Here is a 25,419-nt window from a genome sequence, read left to right as displayed (position 1 = left end):
ATTTGGAATAAAAAGCTATTGAGACCTAAACATTTAGGGCAAGGAAACCATAGAAGACCTGCAGAAGACACTCTTATCTGCTCTGTTAGACATGGTATCTCTTTGATCACTTGCTTTTACTTAGTCTGTGTCTCTGTCACAGATGGCCTTTGAGTGGAAAACAGTGCCAACTGTGATTCCCAAGCCGGTTTCTGTTTTACTACCTTTACTGTCTTCAGTGGTGTTTCAAGATACCAACATTGATCCTGAGCCACAACTGACTTGTAATTTCTGTTATTATTATTAGTGAGAATAAGTGCTGAGTGTAAGAAGTCACTTGGGGGATCAAATACAAGTAACAATTATTTTCTGAGGCCAGGCAGTGTGGGGAAGAGTTTGGACTTGCCATAGCTTACTGAGCATATCAACCAGGGTACACATCAAAGTTATGTAAGAACCATTTCATACAGTTTTCCTTCCTAGTAACTTTCTGTTCAGTACAAGTTGATCTCATAATCTGATGTATTCCTTTTATCAGTGTAGGACTGTGTCCTTGCCAACAGGCTGCATTGTTTATTTGCTAGAAAATAACATAAAAAAACTTTTGTGCAACTTGAAGCCTAGGACAGTAGTTCAAAACCAAAACTTATTTTCCTTGCTTTCTCAAAAGAAGTAACTGAGTTATGTATTCATGTGAATTTAATGTAACAGTTTCACAAACTTTTTGTTGAATAATGAAATGCTTTAAATGCAAGAGGGAAAAAAAAGGCAAAAAAAGTGGAAAAGCATATTCATCTTGACCAATTACAGATTTTTTTTTCCCAGTAGAAGCTAAATAGTTAGCAAATTATGAATATTCATATACAAACTATGTAAACAATGCGCACAGAACTGCTAACTACATTGCCAAACTTTAGATAAGCAGTCATTTCTTCCAAAATAAATAAACCAAAACCTGAATATACTTTTGTAGTGTAAAAAGCAAACAAGTAACTGAGAGAAACCACAAGCTTAAATAGCGAAATTGCTTTACTGTAATTGCTTTCCTATATGTTGAAGTACACATACCAGGTACCTCTAGAAATACTCAAACTACAGCTCCTCCAAGAGGGCTGTTTTTTCCTGACACGTGAACAAGATTATAGGTTAAGACCAATAAGCCCTACACAACACCTGGCACTGAAGTTCTTCGTTCATGGAACAAAACATTAGTTGACTATCATCAGAATTATTCTTTGGAAATACGTTAGTACAACTGAGAGTTATCTTCAAACACCCCATGCTCCTGTGTGTTCCAGAAGTAATTTTCAGTTTCTGGCACTTTGAATACAGCTGTTTTAAATTACCCTTTCTTATTCAGGAAATCACTTACTGTTTCTGCTGTTCTCTGCTATCTAACCAGAAGTTTCTTTCAAGATAATTTATCATTACAAGCTGTTCACATATTGTTCCAAGTACTAGATACCTGAGCACAGAAGAAAAATTCTATTGTATAACTGATTCATAGTTCAATAGTAGTTAAAAAAACAAGCAAGCCTCTGTGCAAGAACAAAAACCATAGGTTTTATGAGTGAGTGTTTGGAGAAACAATAAACAGTGTGTATGTTTAATTTGAAGATTGATCTTAATTATTTAGAGTAAATATGTTTCAGTCTACTAAAAGGGAGCTATGCCCTCCTGTCATTCCTGAATCTTAAATGATTGTGTCTGTAGAGTTGAAATTAATGGTTGCCATCTTTCTTCCTTTGAAGGAAGGAAAGAAAAGAGGGAAAAAGAAAAAGAAGAGGTAAGTCCTCTTCTTTTTGACAGACTTGCACTTCATGTTACTCAAATACACAAAGAACTTGGTGCATGTCTTATCTAGAACCTCTGAATACTAAAAAATTAGAAATATTTGTGAATTTCTTCATGTCGTGCAGTCCCAAACAAAAATGTCTTCTGTAGAGAAGTTAAGAGTTGGTAGGTGATACAGCTTTATCTTCATCACTTTCAAAAATGTAAAAAGCAAAACAATTTAAGGAAATGCAAGAAGGAATGAATTTATCTCTGGAAAATAAGGAAATGCTGCAATGATCCCTTTGGTATCTGCAGTACTTAAAAAGGGTGATACTCACTGAGGTTTTTTTTGCCAGGCCTTCTGCAAGAGGATAGTTTCCAATTAAACAATAGGTGAAATTTCATTTACAATTACACTTTAGTTACACAGGATAATTTTGCATGATTACTTTTATTGAGCAGTTTTTCTCAATATTTGTACATCATGTTTGTTATCTCTTAAGGACACTACAGAGGATGGACAGCTGAGTCTGGTTCAAATGATTACTGGAAGCTGGAGGAGCCAAGAAATTCTTAACAATCCTTAACAATTAACAATCCTTAACATCTTTGGTGGCACTGTAGTTGGAGCCAGTGCACCAATAAAGAATGACAGAGAATGCTATATTCTCTTACTATTTTTGAGAACAGGAGCTCCAACCATTTCTAACACCTGTGTTTCTTTTGCTAGGTTCTCAGCCTAACTTGTATCTATGCAAACTATCATTAGTATATTTAGGAGACATATATGTATATATATGCATAATAGGAAGACAAAAATCAGTATTAGAAGGTAATAAGTATATAGTTATTCTGTCACACTTGGTTTATTAATAGCTGTTTTTCATTAGAAATACTATTGTATTTTCATATTTATTACTTGAAAAATATACCCTAATTTTATAATATGACAGCAAAACAGAATTAATATGCCAGTGAACCTTGACTTTCAGTGCATCAGGTTTCCTGCAGTTAACACTATTGTCGTTAACGTTACTTTTTATTCACTTTTTTTCATTCTGTTGCTGTGTATAGTGGAAGGGGACTGTAGTCCAATGATTCAAACAGGAGGCTATCTATCTTTTGCATTTTCATAATAATTTGGGTGATTCCTTCCTGAAATCATTCTGCAGTGCAAGGAAGTTAGAACACAAAAATTTTAATGTCACACTCCATCAGATCTATTTGCTAAGCATTCATAAAATATATAGAACTTGTACTCTGTAGGCTTTAGGTTTGTAAGACGTTTAGTTGGCAACAGTAGGCTACATCTCTGTTACAGTAATAAAGATTAGTATGTCATTCATTAAAATATATACAGCAGTCTGTCATTAGGAAAGTAGTTTTCTGAAAGATTATAAATCCAGTTATTTTGGTGTAAAATTTATGCAAGGGGATTCTATTAATGGTATCCATATTTAATATTTGTGAAATGAGCTTGGAGTTGACATCAGGATTTCAAATGCTGGCTCTGGCAATGCCTCATTATGAGGTTCTGGGTGAGTCATGTCAACTTTGTTTGTTTATTCATCTATAAAAACTGAGATAATAACATAAATTCATACCTACAGGGATATTTGCAAGATTAATTACATAGGCTGATATCCAGCAAAGCACTTAAGTGTAAATGAGTCTTTAAGTATATGAATAGTTCTATTGAAAGCAATATTATTCCTATTCTTGAGAATTTTCCTGGATTAGTACTTTAATGCCTGTTCAGTGTTCTGAGAAAGTGACAGATTGTAAAAATGCTTAGAAATATAAATACTAAATGTATTACTTAAGGATTGGCCTCTATTTATATTTTTTCTTTTTGTTTAATCTGGGGCTCACTCTCATGGTTTCTTTCCTGATAAGCTAACAAAATAGAACTTAGTTATGCTGCTGTTTTTATTTTATAAAAATGAGTTTGTATTTATATTCAGGTAAAAGCCAATAGAAGGAATGGCTTTCAGTGAATGAACATGTGATTGTAAGAAAATAAAATTCTCTGATATACCTAAAATCAGATGCATTAAAGTATCTAAAACACTCAAAGCACTACATAAATAGCTACATGGTTCTTTGGCAGTGTCTGAATAAGCCACAGGCCTGTATCATATTTCTATTCTGTGAAATTCAGGTACCTACATACATGAAATAGTTTTTGTTTGTGTGTTTGTTTTTAAATTAGTCACTTCTGTGCTTTTGAAAAAAAATACTGCTCGACGAGAGATTGCTGTTGAGGGCATCCAGGGAAACCTGCACTGTAATTACCAGCTATGTATATATTTGCCTTGCATCTTCAACAGATTTCTTCATGATTTATTTGAAGTGGAAGCTTAACAGCACTTCATTCTGGCCTTAGCAATGACCAAGGGTTATCCAAAATGAGGTGGGAAGCAGGAGCTAATAATCAAGGCTCATCATTTTGCCTTGAGGGCTAGTTGACAATTAGACCTTGTAGGGTCAGCAGTATTTTTACTACATTATATCCTGTTTTCAGTGAATTTTCATTCTAGTTCATCATTATTTTATTGAATTTATTTATGTCCATGGAAGTGACTTTCATTCCTCTTTCTATTATGAAAAGTAAAACTTTCAGAGGAAAAATACTTTATTCGCTAGTTTTGTGAAGACATAATGTAAGTAACATTATTTTATGTTAATTTTTAAGATTTGCTTGGGACACTGGAAGAAATTCTTCCTAGCCTCCAAAAAGACGTTAGTGTTTGGATAATGACCAAAGACTCCACTTTTCCAAGTGTGCATACCCTTTTAGACAAAATAGAAGCTGCATCTGAAGACCCTGTTCCAGTTAATCGACGCTCTGCCAACAACCTCAAGTCATCTGTTTTATATATATTTACTTCAGGAACAACAGGTACAGGTCTGCTAAAGAGTCTACATTTTCCTTCAGCTTTCATCTGGAAACTTGATTTTCCAAGACTCTAATCTTTTGGTTCATCTTTTCATAGTCGAATATCATATTTCTTATCTAGAAGCATTATGGTAGAAAATAAGCATGTTTCTTGGCAGTGACTGTTTATATTCAGTGGTTTATGGACTTTTCTTTTTTTTCCTGCCACATTGTGCAAATACTATGAGAAGCTTTATGTCTTACTACTTCACAGCTAAGGTGTTTATAAAACGATTTGCTTTTTTGGTGGGTTTACAATGATAATAAATATTATTTTGTGATCGCATACCACTGCCTAGCTAACATTGTATCTAGAACTTCAAAAAACTATCTTCAAACAAGCAAATAGACATTTGACTTTTCTTCATTAAGTCATGTTCTATGCAGGTCACTGTAGAGACAGAAAATAGGATTAAGTTACTAGCCTTTTAGTTTAGAAACAGATGGCTGAATTTATTACCAGTGCTCCAGCAGCTAAGAAGCTAAGACTTTAAAAAAACTGATCACTGACATGAAAAGCAGCATGATGTTGTTAAGATAAGCAGATTGGCATTCTCATTCAGCTGAACACAACAGTTTTAGTTGCAAGAATATTTAAAATGAAGATGTGTTTTATGGCTTTGTTCCCTCATACAAGTAATTATTTAATTTATTTGCTTCGGGTTCTGGAGAAAAATTAGGAAATAAAAATGTCAGTCTAGAAAAAAAAATTAGAAAGATATAAATATTGTCAAGAGGTCAAGTATGTTTGTAATACTACTAATATAAATGTGGACAGAATATCTGTGTGAAGTGTCAAATTTTAGTTATGTAGAATTTAAAATATTTTTGAATGCTTGTATGTATTACATTAATTTACATTGGATTTCTTTTATGTACCATGTAACTAAAAGAATAAGGTTATTTAGTCTGAGGAGTATGGAATAACCAAGCCTAATCTAAAGTAAGTGAGCATTTTCACGCTTTCTGATAAAGCAAGAGCATAGTGTTGCTCCTAAAATCAATGACTGGTAAACTTAATTAAAAGAAAGAAGCATCTTGCACGGTCTGTAGCCAGCTATCTGTAAAGGCAGAAGGAAAAAACTCAAAACTTGGTAGAGCACTTCTTGCTATAAGTGGTTCATTTGCAGCATAGGCTTATTGCCTTTTCTCTTTAGTGTGATGGGTTTTGGAATAACTTTGAACTGTAGCTAGAATCTCCATAGATTACACTTCCAGTTAACAGCTATAGTTAAGTCTTCAAATGAACGGTAGCTTTGCTAGACTAGGTGAGGAAACTTTCTGAACCATTAAATTTTTTTATATTTTTAACAGTTCTCACTGTTCATCATCAGGACTCAGCCTGAAATTTGTGTGTGTACGTGAGAACATATATGAAGCAAGAACACATACCCTACTCAAAATAATGGGTACCAGAGTAGTAGCCCAAGAAGCTCTTGCATGTGAGTCTGCATGTTGCTGAGCAGAAATTCTGTGCTGAACCGGAAGAAACTCATTAAGAACCTAACTGGAGTGGACTTTCTGCTGGACTGTTTTTTTATTGTACATAGTCTTCACAGTGTTCTAAAACAAATAGGTAGACTTAGATGTACACATCTTAGATAAGCACCCTCTACATGATCTACTTCGTGTAGTTCCCATACCTTTCTTAATTACTTTATAGTCACTATGACTCTTGCCTGAAAGAGATCTAGTGTGATGCTTCTTTATGTTAAAGGAAGTCCATATGTACAGTAAATACTCATGGCCCTTTGTTGGCTCTATATAATTTGATAGCGTGCTAACTGTGGAGTTTCTTCATGTTTCCACCTATTTGAATTGACTTGACATCAGATTAAATAACTAACAGCCGAGGTTACAAACTGGCTTATGTATCTTTGTGTGTACAGAACAAACATGCAATACTGTGTTAAACAGATAGTTGTCTATTAATGGGCACCTAAACAGATGGCTGAAAATTTGGTTACAGAAGAAAGTATTGATTCTTTTATGATTTTAGAGATCTTACACAGGGAAAAAAAAAAAAAAAAGAGTTCTCTTTAAGAGAAGCTTTATGCATGGTTTTGTGTTTTAATTACAGGTCTTCCAAAGGCTGCAGTCATCAGTCACATGCAGGTTCTTAAAGGAGCTGCTGGACTGTGGGCTTTTGGTGCTACTGCAGAAGACATAATTTATATTACTCTGCCTCTTTATCACAGTGCAGCATCTCTTCTTGGCATCGGTGGATGCATTGAATTGGGTAGGGCTCATTTCATTTAATTGTGTTGTTAATAGAGAATTAATTATTATAAAAATGTATAAAACGCACTTAGGTTCACTGCCATTAGGGAAACTAATGTTTTGCTGAAATCAAATGAATAGTCTTTTCGGAATAGCTTTATATTTCTATATTTTGGGGATAGGGGGGTGTTGTAATAGCGAAGGATCTCTCACAAGCTATCTTTTTGGTACTGGAGAAGAATTAGTTATAGTCATTTGTGCAACAAATGTTTTTACTTTCTTTTATATTTAGGTAAAAAGGAATTTAAGGACATGTAATATTTTGGCAGTGTATATAGTGCATTAGTATGTGTACAGACTAAGCATTGTACGGTGGAATAGAACTAAAATGTATTTTGGTGAATTTAAAAAGACTGACAAATATATTTACAGTAAACATCCAGCTTTGTCATATATCATTAGATGATATATAATTTTTTTCCACTTGATTTGTGTACTGTTTTGGCATGGACAATAAAATACTTATTTTACTGAGACAATGTAGGTGTCCTCAATGACACTCTTATAAAAGATTTATTTGGAACTTGATGGCAAATATTTCCTGTTTCCTGAAGCATCAAGGACAAGTCAGAGCAAGGGAGAGATCACTGGATTATGGATTAATTCTGTCTGAATCTGCATCAATGAATACTTTCTTCATTGAAGAATGAGGTTTTAGTGATACACAAATGATTTGCTAATTCAGGCTGACTTTTCTGGATATTTTCAGTTAAACTCTTTTGAATAATGTTACAACACCAACAAAGAGAAGCTGTCTTCTTGCTTTTAACTCTTATCTATCTGTTTACTTTCTCACCAAGGAGGAGACTGGGTTCATCTCTCTCTGTCTACCAGGTTTGAACACACGTCTTCTAATAAAACAGCTGAAATACCATATAGTTCTCTGAACGAGGCTGCTCTTAGTTCCTCTTATGTTCTGTTTTGCAGAAATAGTGAACATAAGCTGCCATATAGAGAAAATGCTTCATTTTCTTTTCTACTGTTTCCATAAAGGTGCAACCTGTGTGTTAAAAAAGAAGTTCTCAGCTAGTCAGTTTTGGAGTGACTGCAAAAAGTACAATGTGACTGTCATCCAGTACATTGGAGAACTTTGCCGTTACCTTTGCAGCCAGCCAGTGGTAAGTGGAACCAAAATTACGGCTATTCATCTGTAAGTGATATGTACATTTATTGTTCTTAATGTGGTTATGTTAAAAGGGAAATAAAACTGTACTGAACCTGTCCCTCTGCCCTTCTTTTTATGTGAGGTTCTTCAAATATTTGGTGATCTGTAGACTCTAAAAAAACCAAATGGCTTGAATCAGGAAGATGTTAAAGTATTAAAAGAAAAGATTTTGAGACTAAAAACTTATTCAGTATCATTTGTTGAAAAAATGGTATTTCACGAAGTTTCACAATTTAAGTTCAGGAAACCAGGATTACTGTTCAATGTCTTTTCAAAATTTTCAGAACTTTGTTTCTTGCGACATAAGTATATCAGAGGTCTCAAGTTTTGTAGGTCATGTTTTAGCACTGTTTTGGCTTGTGGAATGTGCTTGTTTTGAGACCATATAAATCATATTTTAAAATTTGGAAGGGGTTTGGTCTAGGTTAGCAGCTCAAAGGAAGAATGCCTTTTGTTCCAATTAGAAAGCTGTTCCAGGCAGCAAAGCTAGTTTTGTTAAAGTGACATTCCTCTCTGAAACTGTGTTAGCCCTAACTTGAAAATACTTCTTTTCCCTTGGCAGTCAGTGGTGTGATGGTCTATCTACATGGTATCAAGTGCGAAGCAGGCTGAACCTGTTGTAATTACCAAGTATAGCTGACTCAGGTTAACTGAATTAACTCTCGATCTTGCTGTTTTCTGGTATGTTTCTGTATCTACCCATTGACGACAGAGAGACCAAGATGTTTAGGCTAAGCTAAATGCCTAAAATTTGTTGGTATTAATTCAAGATGTATAGAGTGATATAGATGGAACAGGTATAACCTGTTGCATAGCAAACCCAACTGACTTTCTATCCTCAAGTGCTTGTGCTAAATGTGTTAAAATGAATATGAAACAAATGTTCTTAGTCCAGTATACACTAAAATTCATCTTGCTAATGCTGGCAACTTCCATCCATTTATGAGCTGAAGGTTGTCCTATTGTGTTTCAATAATAAATCCTAAATGTTACATCATACATTATCTTACCTGGTTAAGCATTTTAATAAATGACTTTACACGGTTACTTATGATCATAAACCACTTAGTTTGAATATTGAATAAAAATAAATAACAGCTTCCAAGCACCTGTATAACATTAAGCAAAAAGAACTGTATCCTCTTCAAATTTAACAAAAGGTTTAGGAGAACACAAAGAGATTTCTGAAAACGTACAGAAGTTGGATGCAATGCAACTGTTGTCTCTTTGAACATTCTCCCTTTGCCTCTATCATAATTTCAATTGTGATTTCAAAAAAATAATCAGTGGTTCATATCCTTTTCAGTGAATTTTATTGAAATTACTCATCTCTTAGGAAATGTTGCCAATAATTCAAATTAATTAATCTGACAATTCTTTTCTAATCCAAGTCCTCATTTTACCAAGAATAAATAATAAACCAAGTCCCAAGAATAACCTCCTCCTTAAGCAGCGTTCTAATACTTCGAAGAGAATACAAATCAGTCTTGTTTTCCAGCAGAATAACAATTTGCATTAATATCTCAAGTTGCTGACCAAAGAATGGAAAAGGTCGGTGTTCATAAGGCAGTGGATTTTTTTTTCTCCTGAAAATTTTCAGAAGTATGGTTAACTAATGTAGCAGTGGGTCATAGATCCTACAGCACTATCCATGCACGCCTCAGCAAAGAGAATGTTCTTGAATTAGAAGGCATGGCTGATGTCCTGGTGACCACCACTGGCTGTGATGTGAAACCAGAATAGTGATACCTTTCTTTCTCTGTTTCTTTTTTTTTGGTGTGGTTTTTTTGTTTGTTTGTTTGGTCTTTAACTTTATAATAAAATAAACAAAAAGTTACAGGATAACAAAAAATCAAGTTAGAGACCATAAGGAAAATCAAAACATATGAAGGGCCTAGCTTTTATAAATTGTGATTTTTCTTCATTGTAGGCTAACATGATTTTCCCCAAAGTCATCTCCTTTCTCTCCAACACTTCCCAACTTTTTTGCAGCCTCAGATATTAATTGTTCCCCTTTTCTGTCCTTTAACTGTACAGTTAGAGCATGGCATTTTGTTTTACTCATTTTATCCTGTTCAGTATTTTAAAGCAAGAATGATAGATTAATATACTTAATTTTCTAAAACAAACGATCTCATTTTCAAATCCTTACCAAGCCATCATAAAGTTAAAGGAGTTTTAAATTTTGCAAATAAAGATATTTATACCATCATTTACTATTTATATACTATATTCTATATTTATACCATCATTAACTACTCATTAACTATATAACTATTCTATTTATTAATTCATGTGCATACTTTCTAGGAGCTGGCATGTCTAAACTCTTTGCTCTGTGAGGCTATGGGGTTTTTTTGGTTTTGGTTTTTTTTGCTAGTTGACTAAAGAGAAACCAAATGTACCTTATAAAGAAAAATTAAAATTATAAAATGAATCAGTTTGACAGCTAGGTACTGGAAGAAAGATAGTAAGTATGTGTCATGTTAAAACTGGAAGAGAAACATGTTCACACAAATAAGTGGAAGGATTTTAAATATGTTATGCAATCCATTATTATTTTTCAAGTAGGTGAAATAGTTTGCCAAGTTGTTATCTCTCAAAGTTTCATTAACTTAGAAGCACTGTATATACTAGCAGCATGAGAAAGATATGGCTAATACAAGTTTTAAAGCTCTCTGAAGATATGTGGGCAGTGTTCTCAAGGCTTACTATAAAGCCCTTCTAATGAACATAAGATAATTGCTATGGTTTTAATCTAAGTGCTTAATTTGTTTCTTTAACACTAAACTTGGAATAAACGGTATATTTCTAACAGTTGGAGGCCACAGTGTGGCCTCTTATTTCATAGATTTTGAACAGAACTTTTGGCAAGTCTCTGTGGTAGCATATAGACTCTTGGCTTAGCTTTCCTTATTAGTTTTGTCTTGTATGATCTTTCTGCCTCCCACTCACATCTGCAACAGCTCTTGAAGACTCTTTTGCAGTAGAATTTTTCTGAAACCTGTTCTGCATCCAGTTTGGTTTAGTAACCTGTTGTCTGGAAAGAACATTTGTTAGAAAAGGAAGTTGTCTTTTTTCCTTAAGTACGAGTACAAAGACCTTGCATTATGTGACATTCATAGATTTTGCTGGGCTTCTAAACAAGCGAGTAATCCTCATGACTGCCCTCTTCCAAGCTCTTTTTCTGGAGTCTTTTGATCATAGTGAAAGTGTAAGAGCCAGCATTGATGGCTAGTAGCCATCAGTAGCTACAAAATGGATCCTGCTCTAAGATACTAGCATGACTACTCCAGTGAAAGAGAATATTCAGCAAATTAATAACTTGGTCTTGCTGGCTGACATTGCTCAAAGTCTCTGTTAACAGTGATCTATGAAATTTCAGAAGTATTGCATAGCATAGCTCCCTACTTCCTCTCTAAGCAAAGGCCTTGGAAATACTTCTCTTCTAATCTGTGGATATATTTTCCTTAGAGGATTGCAACACATTTAACATTTAAAGTGTATACAAAACCTTCCTAATGCACTTGCAGATTTATTTCATGTTTGAAGTAATGAGCTATTTAAATAATACATTGTGTCCTGAAGCTTTTGGAAATATATGAATGGTAATGCAGCATCTCTTTCCTGCTTTTCTGCAAAGGAGACCTGAATCCTGAAGTGGTTTAGAAACAGAGGCTAGAAATCAGTTTTCTTGATCATTATGTCTTCTACTCTCATAAGCTGTCATACATTATGACATTAATTGTATGATTTATGATACCTTGCATGAACTTGGTAAGCTGTCTATTAAAACCAGAGTTCACTTCTACTTGTATTCAAAGTCTATTTCACAATTAATTATATCATTGCTTAGAAATTTTCTTTCAATATCTGTCCTGTTTTATGTCCATTTGGTATTGAGCCAACGTTATCCTTTGGCATCAGTAACATTTGCTATTTTCTTGGGATTACCTCAAGTGTATAAGACCATGTATATCAGCTTTCAGACTTTATTTTGTTAAGCTGAAGCAAGCCAAGCTCTCTACTAGATCCAGTTTGGCCAAGGTTTCTCTGGATGGGATTAAGCTCTCTGAAGTGACTTTAGAAAAGATGCCTAAGGATTTATTTTATTAAAACTCTTCTGTGTTAGAACAATAGTAATTTAGAAGGAGAAAACAAGGAGGTCGATGCTGCTGGGATAAGCAAACAGAATGAACACTTTTTTCCCTGCTGTTGACTCAAGTGTTGTGGGAAGGGGTGTATGAACGGGGTTTATATATGTTGGATAGCACTGTCTCCCACCTAGAAACAGGTTTCTTTGAAGGAAGGGAATTTGATAGCCAGGTAGGGAAGGAAAAATGAATCAGCAGGCACTTCTCTACAATGCAGGTTTTACTTCACATCACATTTTATTCCCCATTAAAGTTTAGCTCAATTTATGTTTAGTACTGGAAATTGTTCTTTCGCTTATCATTAAAATGTGGAATGGAAATTTGTCAAGCCCTTTGCAGGTTTTCAGCATAAACATTTTATTAAATACCCCAAAGCAATAATGTGTCACAGTTACAGACAACCACATCTGTACCTTCCATTTGAAGTCTCTGAATAATCTCTATATGTCATTACAATTTTATTTACTGGGGGGAATTTTGCAATTTATTTATTCTTCTAGTAACCTGTGTTTTTTAAAAAAAAATCTGCGAACACTTGTGTATGTTGTAAGCAGACATCATTCTTAATCCAAGTTGTTACTGATTTACTACAGTAAATTATTAACAGTGCCTAAAAGGAGAATTGAACACTGTTTGTACATGCAGTTAGAGAAACTAGAATTTTTAGACTAAGAACACATTCAGGACATCTGAAGTGAAGCTTGGAAATGGACCTGGGATTTGGAAGCTTGTATTTTTTCCCTCCAGACTATATCAGTTGATCTAATAAAAAATATACTGTATCTCACAACAAACTTTGTCTGTGCTTTAAACTGCCATGACTACAACAGTGTTATTTTTTAAAAGTGGGCTTAAAAGCAGATTATAATCCAGTCCAATTTGGCAACTGCCTTCTGATATTTAAATGTACTGGCATACCTCTCTTGGACTCCACCCACATGATGATTCTGTGTCTGTTTTCTCATTCTTCCCACTAATAATGGTAAAGGTTTTCAGGTTTTGTTCCTGAAAAAGTCTTCTGTAATGTTCGTAGAGTTTCTTTGGCCTTAGGAAGCATTGGTTTTCCATACCCAAAACAGCACTAAAGGCTAGTTGCGATGTCAGCTACTAGTTCTAGCATGATAGCTCAAGACTTCCCTGAGTCTTTAAGAGGTCATATAACTTGACCAATTTTCTTCCTTCCAGCTTCCTTTCCTAGATACTCATCTTTTGGGTTAAGCTAGTGGAGTCATGCAGAAAATAGTGAAGCCTAGAAATCGCAATCATACTTTTACAAAGGGAAGCTTCATATTGCTCACAGAATAATGAGCACAAGAAATAATCTGTGCGTGCTTTAATTGTCTCAATTGACCTTTGGAAAGTTTTGTGTAATTTGTTTTGACTTGTAGGCTCCTAGGGCAATCACCAAAAATACAATGATCTACTTCATATTACTGGGTGGAACACAGACAAAAGTGCCTTTTTTTTTGTTGGTAGATATTTTCTGAGGAAATAGAAGTACAGCTAAAGAAAACACTTCCTATTAGAACAGCTAAAGGAAGAAAACTCCGGTTAGAATCGAATCCTATTAGATTATCAGAAGATCGATTAATGAAAGTGTGGTGAGAGTGAACTACACCAAATAGCAAACAACTAGTTCCTGAACTGGAAGGATGTGTCCTGTTCCTAGAATTCCTGTTCCTTTCTTATGGTGCATCTCTTCAGTAACCTTCCTGTTTTCTTTTACTTGTATTTTTAAATTGGGGTATGTATTTTGCTCAAAAAATCTAGTTGCAATTTATAATTAGGCATTACTGGAAAGTGAATGTAAGCATGCATCTTGAAGAATTTATTACATCTGTCATCATAATGGCAGTAGGTTATCTCTCATCTTACAGTCTCTCTACCAACTACCTGATGCCCCTTTTTTCAGGGCTAATGTGTCAATAGAAAACTGGTGAATGTGTTGTTACACACGTTCCTTGTAAATACATGAGTGTAAATCCTGTGTGGTCTGTCCATCATGTTTTCTACTTAACAGATGTTTGCATTTCTCAGGCCCTGAGATTGCTTTTAGTTTCAAGGCCATAATACGGGAAACATTTCATGCCTCCTTTGCTTGAAGTTGTCTTTGCTTCTCTCCATTTGGCTTTTCCTGCTGCAGAAATGGTAAACGGAGGACAATTGACCTGTTTTCTTGTATTCTTTTAAAGCAACTGCTAAGTACATTTTTGTATAGCTGCAGTCATGAATCCTTCCCACACCAATTAATACACTGTTGGTGGCGCTTTAAAAGGCATTTGTTTTATCAACAACTTAATCATGTAGATAGTCCACATAGTTTACAAAGAACACTTAAGGAGGAAAGACTGGCAGATGAAAAATCCCAGGTATGTAGTATTTAGTGTAATAGGCAGATCTTGACTTGTCATTTAATTACTATACAAATGAAACAAGCACTCAAAATGGAGAAATAGTGTGTCAGAAACTGATTTATGATGTATGCAGATATTTGGTACACGGTTCAAAGATCTTAGCAGAATGAACTGAAGAAAAGTCCAGGTGTAAGGTAAGAACAGTTCTTGCTTATTAATGCTTCAAAAAGGCATTGAAAAAAATGTTTCACCTTTACTGTTAGAAATAAGTGGATGTAGACTGAATCCCCATTTTATTTCAGAATCACTCTGTAAGAAAAGAAAATCACAGTGCAGGAAAATAAATAAATACACATTTTTAAAAATCTTGGAAAGATGTTCTAACATTCTGTTATTCTAAAATCTGTCTTCCTAATTATCTGTAGAGAACTATTAATCACATTCAGAAACACAAAGCATGAGCACATTATCACAGGACACACATTATTTGAACTTATTTGTGATACTTGACCAGGGCAAGGCACTGAGTCCTTCGTACATGAGATATTGTGAGGAAATACAGCTTTTAGTGAAGGAAGTGTTAACTAGGTACTATGCTGTTGCAGCAGGCTAAGAATACAGGTGCAGACAATGGCTGCATACCATCTGTTGCACAGTAACCCGCTGACGTGCAGGTTCAGGTGTCAAGAATGGCACAGGGATAGCACAGCTTTATCTCCCAGAAGAGATGTGTACTAGGTGACTCCTTGGAATTCCTCCTACTCCTATAATTCTATCTACTGTTCTGAAGGGAAGCTAGTTGATGAAATGCCATCTGAATATGGCAGAAATTCCAAGCATGACTGTTTGGTGCCATAGTCTGTTTAAAGCATAAGTTCCTGCATATTTAATTTATTTTAATTTTCATACATTAGGACATCCTAAGTGTGCATCACTCAACCATGTTTCTAGAATTTGTTGGAATTATCATCCTTTTTCCTTCCCTTCTCTTATTTATTGCATTTTACTTACTGCATAAGTTTTCGGCCACTGTGCCCATGGGTACCAACATGCATTGCCCTAGAGCTGGACTCTGGCAGTGATCTGGACAATAATACAGATGATGAATACATAGATTGAGTCATGAAAAAGATGTTAAAATGGCTAACTCCATTTTATTTACTGTGGTTCACTTTCCATTGAAAGTTAGTTACATGTAAAGCTAACATGAATTAATGTCATATATTAGTTATACAAAAGTTTAGGTAAAAATATGTAAAAAATAGCTATATGAATTTACTCACATGTAAAACTAATGTGAATTATCACTGTTTAAAATTTCCCTCATTATAATGATTCTCTTCATACTTACTAACCTGCTGGGAGATTAAATTACATATAGTTTCCATTCTTACAGTTGAAAAGGTGCTAAATGCATGACAGTTTTAATGCCTTTTTCCCAGAAAGCCCTGCAGTACTCTTCAGGGAGTCTTGTATCAACAGATGGGTACAGGTAGAACTGTGATGGAGCTGACTAAATCACAAATATGGCAGTTGCAGCAAGGCAGTCTAACAGAAAATTTACCTTGGTTGTGAAGTAGTGAATTACTGCCCTCTCTTTTAAGAAAATTTGCTTTCTGCGATCAGTTCCTGATGACATCATACACCTTCTTTGTATTTTTGCAGAAGGGCTGAATGCCTTAGGAGAATACTACTTAAAGTGAGATAGCCATGCATTGTATTATTGATAGGTGTTAACATTGCAAGCACAGTAGAATGCTGACCTGTCAGGTTTACTCTGTGTCTTTTCCACTAGAGAAACAATGTTGTGCTGTAGTAATATAAACCAGACAAAATAACATGAGGAATTGAAGGTATTGAAGTAACTGCATTTATAAATGATGCTGTATTTGTCCTTTTGGAAAAAAAACATAATCCATGTAGGCTCTTGTTTTCTAGTTCATCCTAGTTTGTGTCTTTTCAGCAAACAGCCATCAATGCTTTTATGTTTCTTAAAGTAGAAATAATAGAAGCAAACTCACCTGCTTATTAACTTGGTCTCTAGAGATTTTGAATGTTCCTAGCCTGATGAATGACCCACTTAATTAGTATGTGTATATATGCACACGTTATTTGTCTCTTCTGTTCATTGTGGAACAAAAAATTTCTGTGGAAGAATCTCTTGTGCTATTTTTCATATCTTAGCAGAGGCAGTACATTTGAATAATTCAGTGGTGTCAGCAAGGGGTAACTGCAGTTCAGTTACTGACACATTAATTTGGTTTAGCAATGAAACTGTAAGGAAAATACCCACTTGGAAAAGTTTTAAGTTGAGCTGACTGGGATATTCTAAAGATGGTGGACAATTGTTTGGTTTTTTTTGGGGGGGGGAAGAGTTAAAAGCTTTCCTGACAAAGTTCAAAGTAGCACTGAAACACTTCCTCTTAAAAAAAGGAATACTTTTTTTGTTCGTTGACAGGATAATGATTTTGAGTGTGTGATATAACAGACCTCATTATTTCAGCTATATGAAAATCTACACTGTTGCATTGTGATATTGCATCTGAAGTTGAAAAAACAAACCACTCCAAAAATTACATCTATGGGCAATTTTTTTAGACCCTTTGTTCCAGGCTATGTCCATGGTCAGTTTCATTGTACTATGTAACGCAGCACTTGTTAATAATGATTTAGCGTGAAGGCAGTGAAGTATGTGCTTGTGTGTTTAGAAATGACATTTTCATCTGAAGTAACGTAAGAGAGGAGAAGGGAAAAGGGAAGAACTGGGTTGTAAAAACAGAATGGTTAGTGACCGAGGGAGGCTGGTGAGTGATGTAGTTTTGAGGTAAAATAGCAGGATAATGCCTCAGACTGTAATCTGCCAAGAGCTACCTGCATCTAGTGAAATAGGTGAGTTCCTTGCTGAATAATTCAAGAGGACTTAATTTCCAGAAGAAAGACTCTGAAGCTCAATAAAGGAATTTTTTATCTTTCTAGAGAGTTACTGGTTTTGAAAAGGGAAGAAAAAAACTTGGTCAGTCTTTGTGATTTAGAGGAGGACCTTAAAATTTCACTGTGCTTGCAGTTTTTGTTACAGAAGTGAGAATTCATGATGCTCATGAAAAATTTAATTTGGCCAAGACATAAGCCTCTGAGGAATACTGCTGTCTATGTACTCAGTAGAAGCTTCACTGTTTTTAACATCCACGATATTTAAAGATTATTGTTTCAGTCAGCTGACCAGATCTCTCCACAGAAATAATTTGCTGTGCTTTTATGCCAGATTAAAGGTGCTAAAATGGATTTTCACTCTGAAGATATACCGAATTCATATTGGATTAGAGTTGGGAGGGGAAAAGGAAACTAGAATAGAAGAACAGAAAATGGGGACTATCTACTTCATTTAGCATAGGTATGTGGATGTGTGTATATGTATACACACACACATATATATAAAAAGTGTGAATACGTGCATATATGTGCATATGTATATAGAGAGGTGTTTGTATACATTTGTATAAGTGTACATATATAGAGGTATATACAGACTGTGTTGCAGTACCAGAGTGCTATGCAGTTCTAAAGGTATGTGGTAACAAACTGTACCTCTATCTATTTCGTGCTGTCTCACTTCTAGGGCATTCTGTATTGCCACCTGCAATGAATAAAAAGGGAGTCTTCTATTAAAATAGGTGAAATTAAAAAAAAAAAAAACCCACAACATTTTAGATCTTTTGCCTTCTGATTCTTCAACTTCAATCTGTATTTTAAAGGTGCTCCATGCAATCTCAAGGTTTGGGAATGTATTCATAAAATTAGAGAGTCTCACTGAACTGGATGAACATGTACTACTGTGTTTCTTGTAATAAAACATGGGAGTTGGCAACAGTAAAGACTCAAGACCACCAAGAAATAATGTATTCCAAGTAACCTTGAACAAAACCTTGCAAGTCTTAATATTGAAAGAAATACAGAAGATGACTCATACGCAATGTGTGGGAATGAACAGATATTACAAGTGTGTGAAATCTCATTGTTTCTTATAATCAGTCTGAAGACACAAGAAAGTAACTATAAATCTCTGCTGACTTTAATCCCTTGACAGAAATAATTCCTGCCTTTCTCTGTTCTTCCCAGTTTTCTAATTCCTCTGAGAGGAAACAGACTGAGACGATACAACTTCTAAAATATGGAAGCATTTATATAAATTATTGTAGCCATTATTCAGGAAATAATTTGCTTGTGCGACAAGATAATAGGTTTTTGATTGCAGTTTGCTACATTGTAGCCGTAGGTGAGCTATGCCAGCTTTAACTTCTTAATTGTTGTTTTTCTTTTTTTTGTTGTTGTTTATACTTGATGTATTTAAGGAAGGTACCTTTTCCCCACAATTTATGCAACAATCAAACGCAGTTATCAGTATATTATTTTAAATTATTTTTTTCTTTTTTTAACAGAAGGAAGGAGAGAAAAATCACAAAGTCCGACTAGCAGTTGGAAATGGAGTAAGAAATGATGTATGGAGAGAATTTTTAGACAGATTTGGTGCTGTTAAGATCTGTGAGTTTTATGGTGCTACTGAAGGAAACATTTGTTTCATGAACCACACAGGAAAAATTGGATCTGTTGGACGCACCAATTTCTTTTATAAGGTGATTATTTATTTACATTGTACTTTGTAAAAGGGAGTGCTGAAGGTAAATGTGTTTCTCAGTTTGACCACAGGACATGGGGCTGCAGTCATAAGTCCAAGGTAAGTTTTCTAACTTAGTTATTGCAAGTTTAATTGAGCCTCTGTAAAATCCTGGCTGCCAAAGTATTGCAGATAGAGCTTAGCACCCAACCCAGTTATACTTTCAGCAGTAACACTTAGATTTTTCTTTAAGTTCATAAGAGTCAGAAAGGCCTTGCCTCTCTTCTGACAGTTTTGAATAGGTTCCGAGTATGATTTCAAATCTCTACTATATTAAAGGACAAAAGAGGAAGTCGGATTTAATACCTATGAAATCATCATCTGTGAAATAAACATACAAGTGTCCTGTTCTGACTTAGTGTTCTACAGATTATATTTAGAGCTGTTTTAAAAGAGTATATCTGTATTGCACATTACCATGTAAATATTTGGCATAAATGGGAATTAATAGTAATTAAAATAAAGTAGGCAGATTAAAATATAGGCAGATACAACTTTAAGAGATATTTTATACCTAGATGCAATTAAACATATATAACTCAATTGAACTACTCTACATCTAGTCTGTATCATTATTCAGAAATGTCAAAGATAATACAATACAAATATAATCACTGTTGAGTAATTGTGACAGATAATACTTGCCAAGGATATCAATTTCAAAATTCTATGCCCCTTTATCTACCAAGTCTGCTATATTTATTTGGTTTGTTCTAGGTTACTAAAACTAGAAAAAACAAACATTTTTTTTCACTGCTTATTTGATAGTCTCTGTTTTGTATTTCATCAGCTTTGACAATGGAAGTTATATGTCTTGGGGAAGAAGAATACATATTGTTTATATCAAACATGGTGGCTTTTACTTCATCCTTCCGAGTAAATGAAGAATTTATTTCCGCTTAAAATTCACAGATAGATTTTTCCCTTTGGGTCCTATTAATGCCATCTCTTAAATGGTTTGAGACATCATTAAGTAACATGTGTCCCAAGCTTTAGCTAATAATATGAAAGATTATTTAGCAAGGCTTTGTAGCAAGGAGAATAGATATTTAACATTATGCTGTTATTTATGCCAATTTTTACTCTTCTTGAAATAAATAGGACTACACACATTGCCTAGAATGTGCAAATTAATTGAGATACCTATCTATACTGGGATACCTATCTATGTATCTATACAAATCCTGCTGACTTAAGTGGCATTTGTGCTCCTGAGGAGTAAAATGTCCTGACAAAACTTTTTTTCAGAGAAAGATGTAAAAATATTGTTTGGAAATAAATCAGAAGTATCTTCTGATGATGTGCAAATAGGTTTCTAGGCAGTGTATGTTCCAGGGTCCACAACTTCAAAAAAAAAATTATCATCACCGCAGACTACTTCACAACTTGGGGCCAGAGGAATTCTTCCCTTCTGGGATAGGAACCCAGACTGCAGGGAGGAACCTGGAAACACTCAGAAAAACACCACAAGAGCTAGTGTGTTTTTCAGAAACTGTTGAGGGCTCGGGAATTTAAGCAGACTGACTCTGCTGATTCTCTGTTCTACATGACTGATGCTCTGTAGTATGCATGGCGGACATCTGGTGCTGATGGAAGTCTCTATAAGGGTACAGATCCACGACAGGAAATCAGGAATCTGGAATTTAGGGAGTCGTAGATGAACCAGGAACCTTACAGCTGATGTTAACTTTTGTTTCAGACTCTTCAAAGCCACATGCTTCAATTATTTTAAACCTTTTTTTTCCCAATCTTACGAAATTTTGCATTTGTTTCAAACCTGAGTAAACTTGTTTTCAGTATTTCAGAACTTTTGACAGAGTTTTGTCATAAGTCATTAACCTTTTGGAAATACCATGTAAAGGTCACAGCAGATAAAGGATTAGACTTGAAACTACCTATTTATTGATTTAATTATCTGTATTTTTAAACAAGTAGTGTGGGGGGTTTGCATGTATTAATAGTGGCACTTCATATGTCAATAACATGTTGTTTGTGTTTCCAAAAGGAAGATTAGTATTTTGGGGTTTTTTGCACATGAAACATGCTACTTTTTCCTCTTTAATGATTGGACTTACAATTTGAGTTAGTCACTGCAGATTAGGAGAAAAAATAGCTCATGCAAACTGCAATTAAAAAATAAACGCAGTTCTGACTGAATACTTGATCTCATTAGACATCTTTTCTATAATTTATATACTATTCCAAGTTGGAACTGTTATGGTCTATGGAAACATCAGTATAGTCTGCTAAGATAATTATGGATTGTCCCCTTGCTTACTCAGTATGAATATAGAAAGACCGTAAGATATTTTATGAACTGGAAAAAGCCATTCATTCCATTTGGCTTGGCTTGAAATCAATTTTATTCTGTCTTTTTCAATACTCTTTTTTCCCTAGAAATAAATCTACAGTAAGTCAAGTCTTCAGTTATTTCCATAGTTTCTGTCATAAGGAAAGTAGCTAAAGCACATTATTTGTGAGCAGACTCAGTATTTAGCTACTACCATTCTCCAAGGGGCTTGAGGTGTATTGGCTCCCAGCCCTTCCCCCAGTGTATATACATTTGGCATTCTATGACTGTAGAGTTTGAGGGAAGAATAAAGGTTGTCACTGAAAACCAGATTCAGTGCAGAGACAAACTACCTCGTCTTGGTTACACAGGCATGGTATGTCTAGCCAGGTCAGTGGGTGGATTATATGACGCATTTTATGTGGAAATAGAACTGCCCCAAATCTCTTCCAAATCAAGGTTTCAGAGACTACTCCAAAGCTCCATCAGGAGGTTTTTCATTATTCTCTTGACACATGGGACGATATGAGGAGATACCCTTAGACATACTCTCTAGGGATTTCCTAAACATCCATTTCTTAAACTAGGAATACAAAGAAAGAGAACTGAGAAAGGGGAAAAGAGGCTTGTGTGTTCATATATGTGATGATACAGTAAAGGAGAGGGAAGAAACTTTCTTTCTACTGGCATAATTGCACAGTTGGAATGAAGTAAATGCAGTATGAAAACCTATACCTACAGATATTGAGAGTATAGTGGGAATAATAGCAGATAGGTTCAAAGTATAATATTTTTAGCAAGGAAAAAGGAAAAGAAATAGGAATGCATTTCTGTTGTAGGTAATGGCAATGGCACAGTTTCTAAAGGTGGAATGCAGACAAAAGTTACAGCTTTAAAAGACAATTTGAGCTCTCAGAATGAGCAAAGTAACTTTTCTGTCAGTCACTGCCAAGGGTTGGGGTCAAATACTTGTGATAAATATTAAGGTTCTACATAACACATTTATTTTCATAAATAATTTGGAAGACACAAGTTAATAGGAAGAAACAGATGAATGTTATAGCAGTTGCCAGACATCCAAGAAGCCACTGTGTGTGAGATGTTAACTCGAAGCAGTGCTCTTGTTTGCACTTGTTTATTTTCACGCTATACTCTTTATATAAGAGGGACTGGTTCATGCGCTTGAAAGCATCACTGTGGTATATGAATAAATCCTTCAATAAGGATGTTCATTTAGAGTCCATGAACAGAAAGTAGAAGCCTCTGAATGGCTTTTTAGCTGGTAAAACTAAAAATGTTTTACAAAGAAGATAGTGTATAGATTAACATAGTAATATAATGAATTACTGTTTAATATTTACATCTGGCATACTTATGTATGTGGTTAATATTAATGATTAATTTTATTATATATGACATATATTATGTGTGTGTATATACATGTGATATGGGAAAAATCTGTAAGACTCTCAGTTGTGTCTATCAAATATATATAAAAATCGCTTTCTTACACTGAAATAAATTCTGAGTGATGGCAGAGAACATGCAATGGGAGAGTGAGACTGATGAGATCCAAGGAAGCTTGTAAGAAGGGCTAAAAATGACCCATGGCAAGTCCATCTGAAAAAACAACATGTAAAAAAAATATTCCAAACTTTATTTATAAATGTATTTTTTCATTATTTTAAGCATAAGTATTCCAACTATTACAGGAATCTAAATCTCTTTTGCTCAAAACTGTATGGATCAAAATCAGCTTTGAGCTGAGAAACATTTAAATCTTATAACAAATCATAAATCATTTCAACATATAAAATATTTTGTCTTTCACACAGCAACACAGAATTAGTATTATGCACTTTTTTCATACAGTCATAGAACTTAAGTGGCAGAAGTGATACTTTTTAGTTTAAAAGTAAACAAAGTTAGGTGTAAGCAAATCTTAAGACCCTGGAAAACTGGATTCACAGGAGGAATGTTGGCATGTGTTAATCCAAGCAATGGAAGCTCTTAAGTTCATTGGCCAATGAAAATTAGTGTTGTTTCTGCTCTTTTGACTAGTTTTGAGCTAAAATAATCTAAGGTACTTCAAGTGTATTCCAAAGTATTCTATTATAATATGTGGTAATCAATTAATATCAAGCACTGCTTTAAAAGGTTTTTTTCTTGGCTTTGTTTACTTTGGCTAACAAAACTGTGCAGAGGACCTATACATCTACTCTTTACAGCATAAAGAAGGCATTACAAGTATATTTTTAAAACACTTACAAGATATGACAATACTATGCTCCAGAATTTTTTTTTCCTTACATTTCACTTTTTTAAGATGCTTAGAACTAAATCTATTAAATGTAATGCTTTGTTTTATAAACATATATTGTCCTACAGAATTCAACAATATCTCATCTCTAAAACAAATAATTAAATAAAAAGCAATAGCTTGTGATCTTTTTTCTCTGATGAAGGTTCTGTGAGCATTCACTATAAGTTGAAACTTTAGGAATTTCAAAACTATTTTGAAAACAATATTTAAACTCACATATTTCCAGTCAATTAAAAAAAAAAGACGGGTGTGCGATGCTGTTATTAGATAACATCCAGGCAGCATAGTAACAGACAATAATGCTGCAGTTTAACTCATTTTAAGTTTCAGCTAGATAAAGGATGCTTTTTGTTTGGTACATTTATGTGGTGCTTTAGCGAGTAAAATGTAGATTAAAATGATGAATCCTGCATGCAGTACTCTGTGAAAATCATATGGTAATGCTTCAACAGCTCAGGCCCTCTTTTCCAATAAATTTTAAATAATGAGATAAAACAAATGTAGGCCTGTACCCACACTAAATGCTTTGCTCTGGAGCTTTCATTTTCTAGTATTTAATACGAAAAGAAAGCTGTTTGCACAGAATGTATATTGGCATAGTTCCATTATGCATGTCTAATGCAATATGTGGGTTTTTTTCCTTGTAATTATGTATTTGCATGACTATTATTTCAAAAAGCTAACTGGAATAGTCATAGTTAATACTCTAAAGTTGCAGGCACTAAAAGATGTATGCAGCAACATAAATAGTAAAAGTCTCAACAATTTTTAGATGATCTCGGATACTAAATTAAAGTTTCTGAGTATTTATAACAGCTTAAAATAATGCATACATTAGTCATGCAGACTAATATGTTGACAAGATACAGCTATTGAGCTCTGAGGGAATGAACAGATAAAAATGGAACTGAACAGGGCACACCACTGTTCTAATCAAACACAGAAAAAGCAGAATAACATTTCATTTTATACCATTATTATTTATATTATTCATTGCATTTGGTCTGTCATATGAAACTTATTAAAGTAGCAAATATAAATGTAAAAAAGAAAGTGAAAAAGAACAGCAGTTAAACGTAGACAGCCAAAAGACTCTAAGAAAAAATTACTTGTGTTTATTATGAATACCTCCCATTCTGTTCATCAAGAATAATACAATTCTTTATTCTAATTAAGTTGAACTTTTTGGCTCTCAAATTCTTGACTTTGATAAATGCTGTAGTCTGTAGTTATTAAAAAAAACCCGCTTCGCTTTATTCAAAAAGTGTCCATTCCTTAGTTCATGACTTGATTTTGCACGCTATGACCTTGTTCCTTTGATCAACTGTTAAAAATACCTTTTTGTTTCAGGCCTAAGGTAGAAGGAAAACACAGTGGTGAACATTGAAAAGACTTGGTGAAACAAGTTTGTCCATATGAGGCTGAAATTGTGTGCTTGATGTTTGATTCAAGCTGGTATTTATTCAGACTTTCTTGAAAACAAAATGA

At 34.3% G+C, this 25,419-nt stretch overlaps 1 protein-coding gene across 2 annotated transcripts in view; it reads left to right on the top strand.

Moving 5' to 3' along the window:
• Positions 1-25,419, top strand: part of SLC27A6 (solute carrier family 27 member 6) — a 38,083-nt gene that overhangs the window by 4,941 nt on the left and 7,723 nt on the right. For both annotated transcript variants that reach the window (XM_076361938.1, XM_076361937.1), the window contains exons 2-5: positions 4,451-4,657; positions 6,774-6,932; positions 7,967-8,091; positions 19,083-19,277. In XM_076361938.1, coding sequence (XP_076218053.1) covers positions 4,451-4,657; positions 6,774-6,932; positions 7,967-8,091; positions 19,083-19,277 — 686 coding nt within the window. The remainder of the gene's footprint in view (positions 1-4,450; positions 4,658-6,773; positions 6,933-7,966; positions 8,092-19,082; positions 19,278-25,419) is intronic.

The sequence above is a fragment of the Aptenodytes patagonicus genome, chromosome Z (assembly GCF_965638725.1).
Source record: "Aptenodytes patagonicus chromosome Z, bAptPat1.pri.cur, whole genome shotgun sequence".
In the NCBI taxonomy this organism is placed as follows: Eukaryota; Metazoa; Chordata; class Aves; order Sphenisciformes; family Spheniscidae; genus Aptenodytes; species Aptenodytes patagonicus.
The sequence above is the reverse complement of the archived record's forward strand: the minus strand, read 5'-3'. Positions and strand labels throughout refer to the sequence as shown.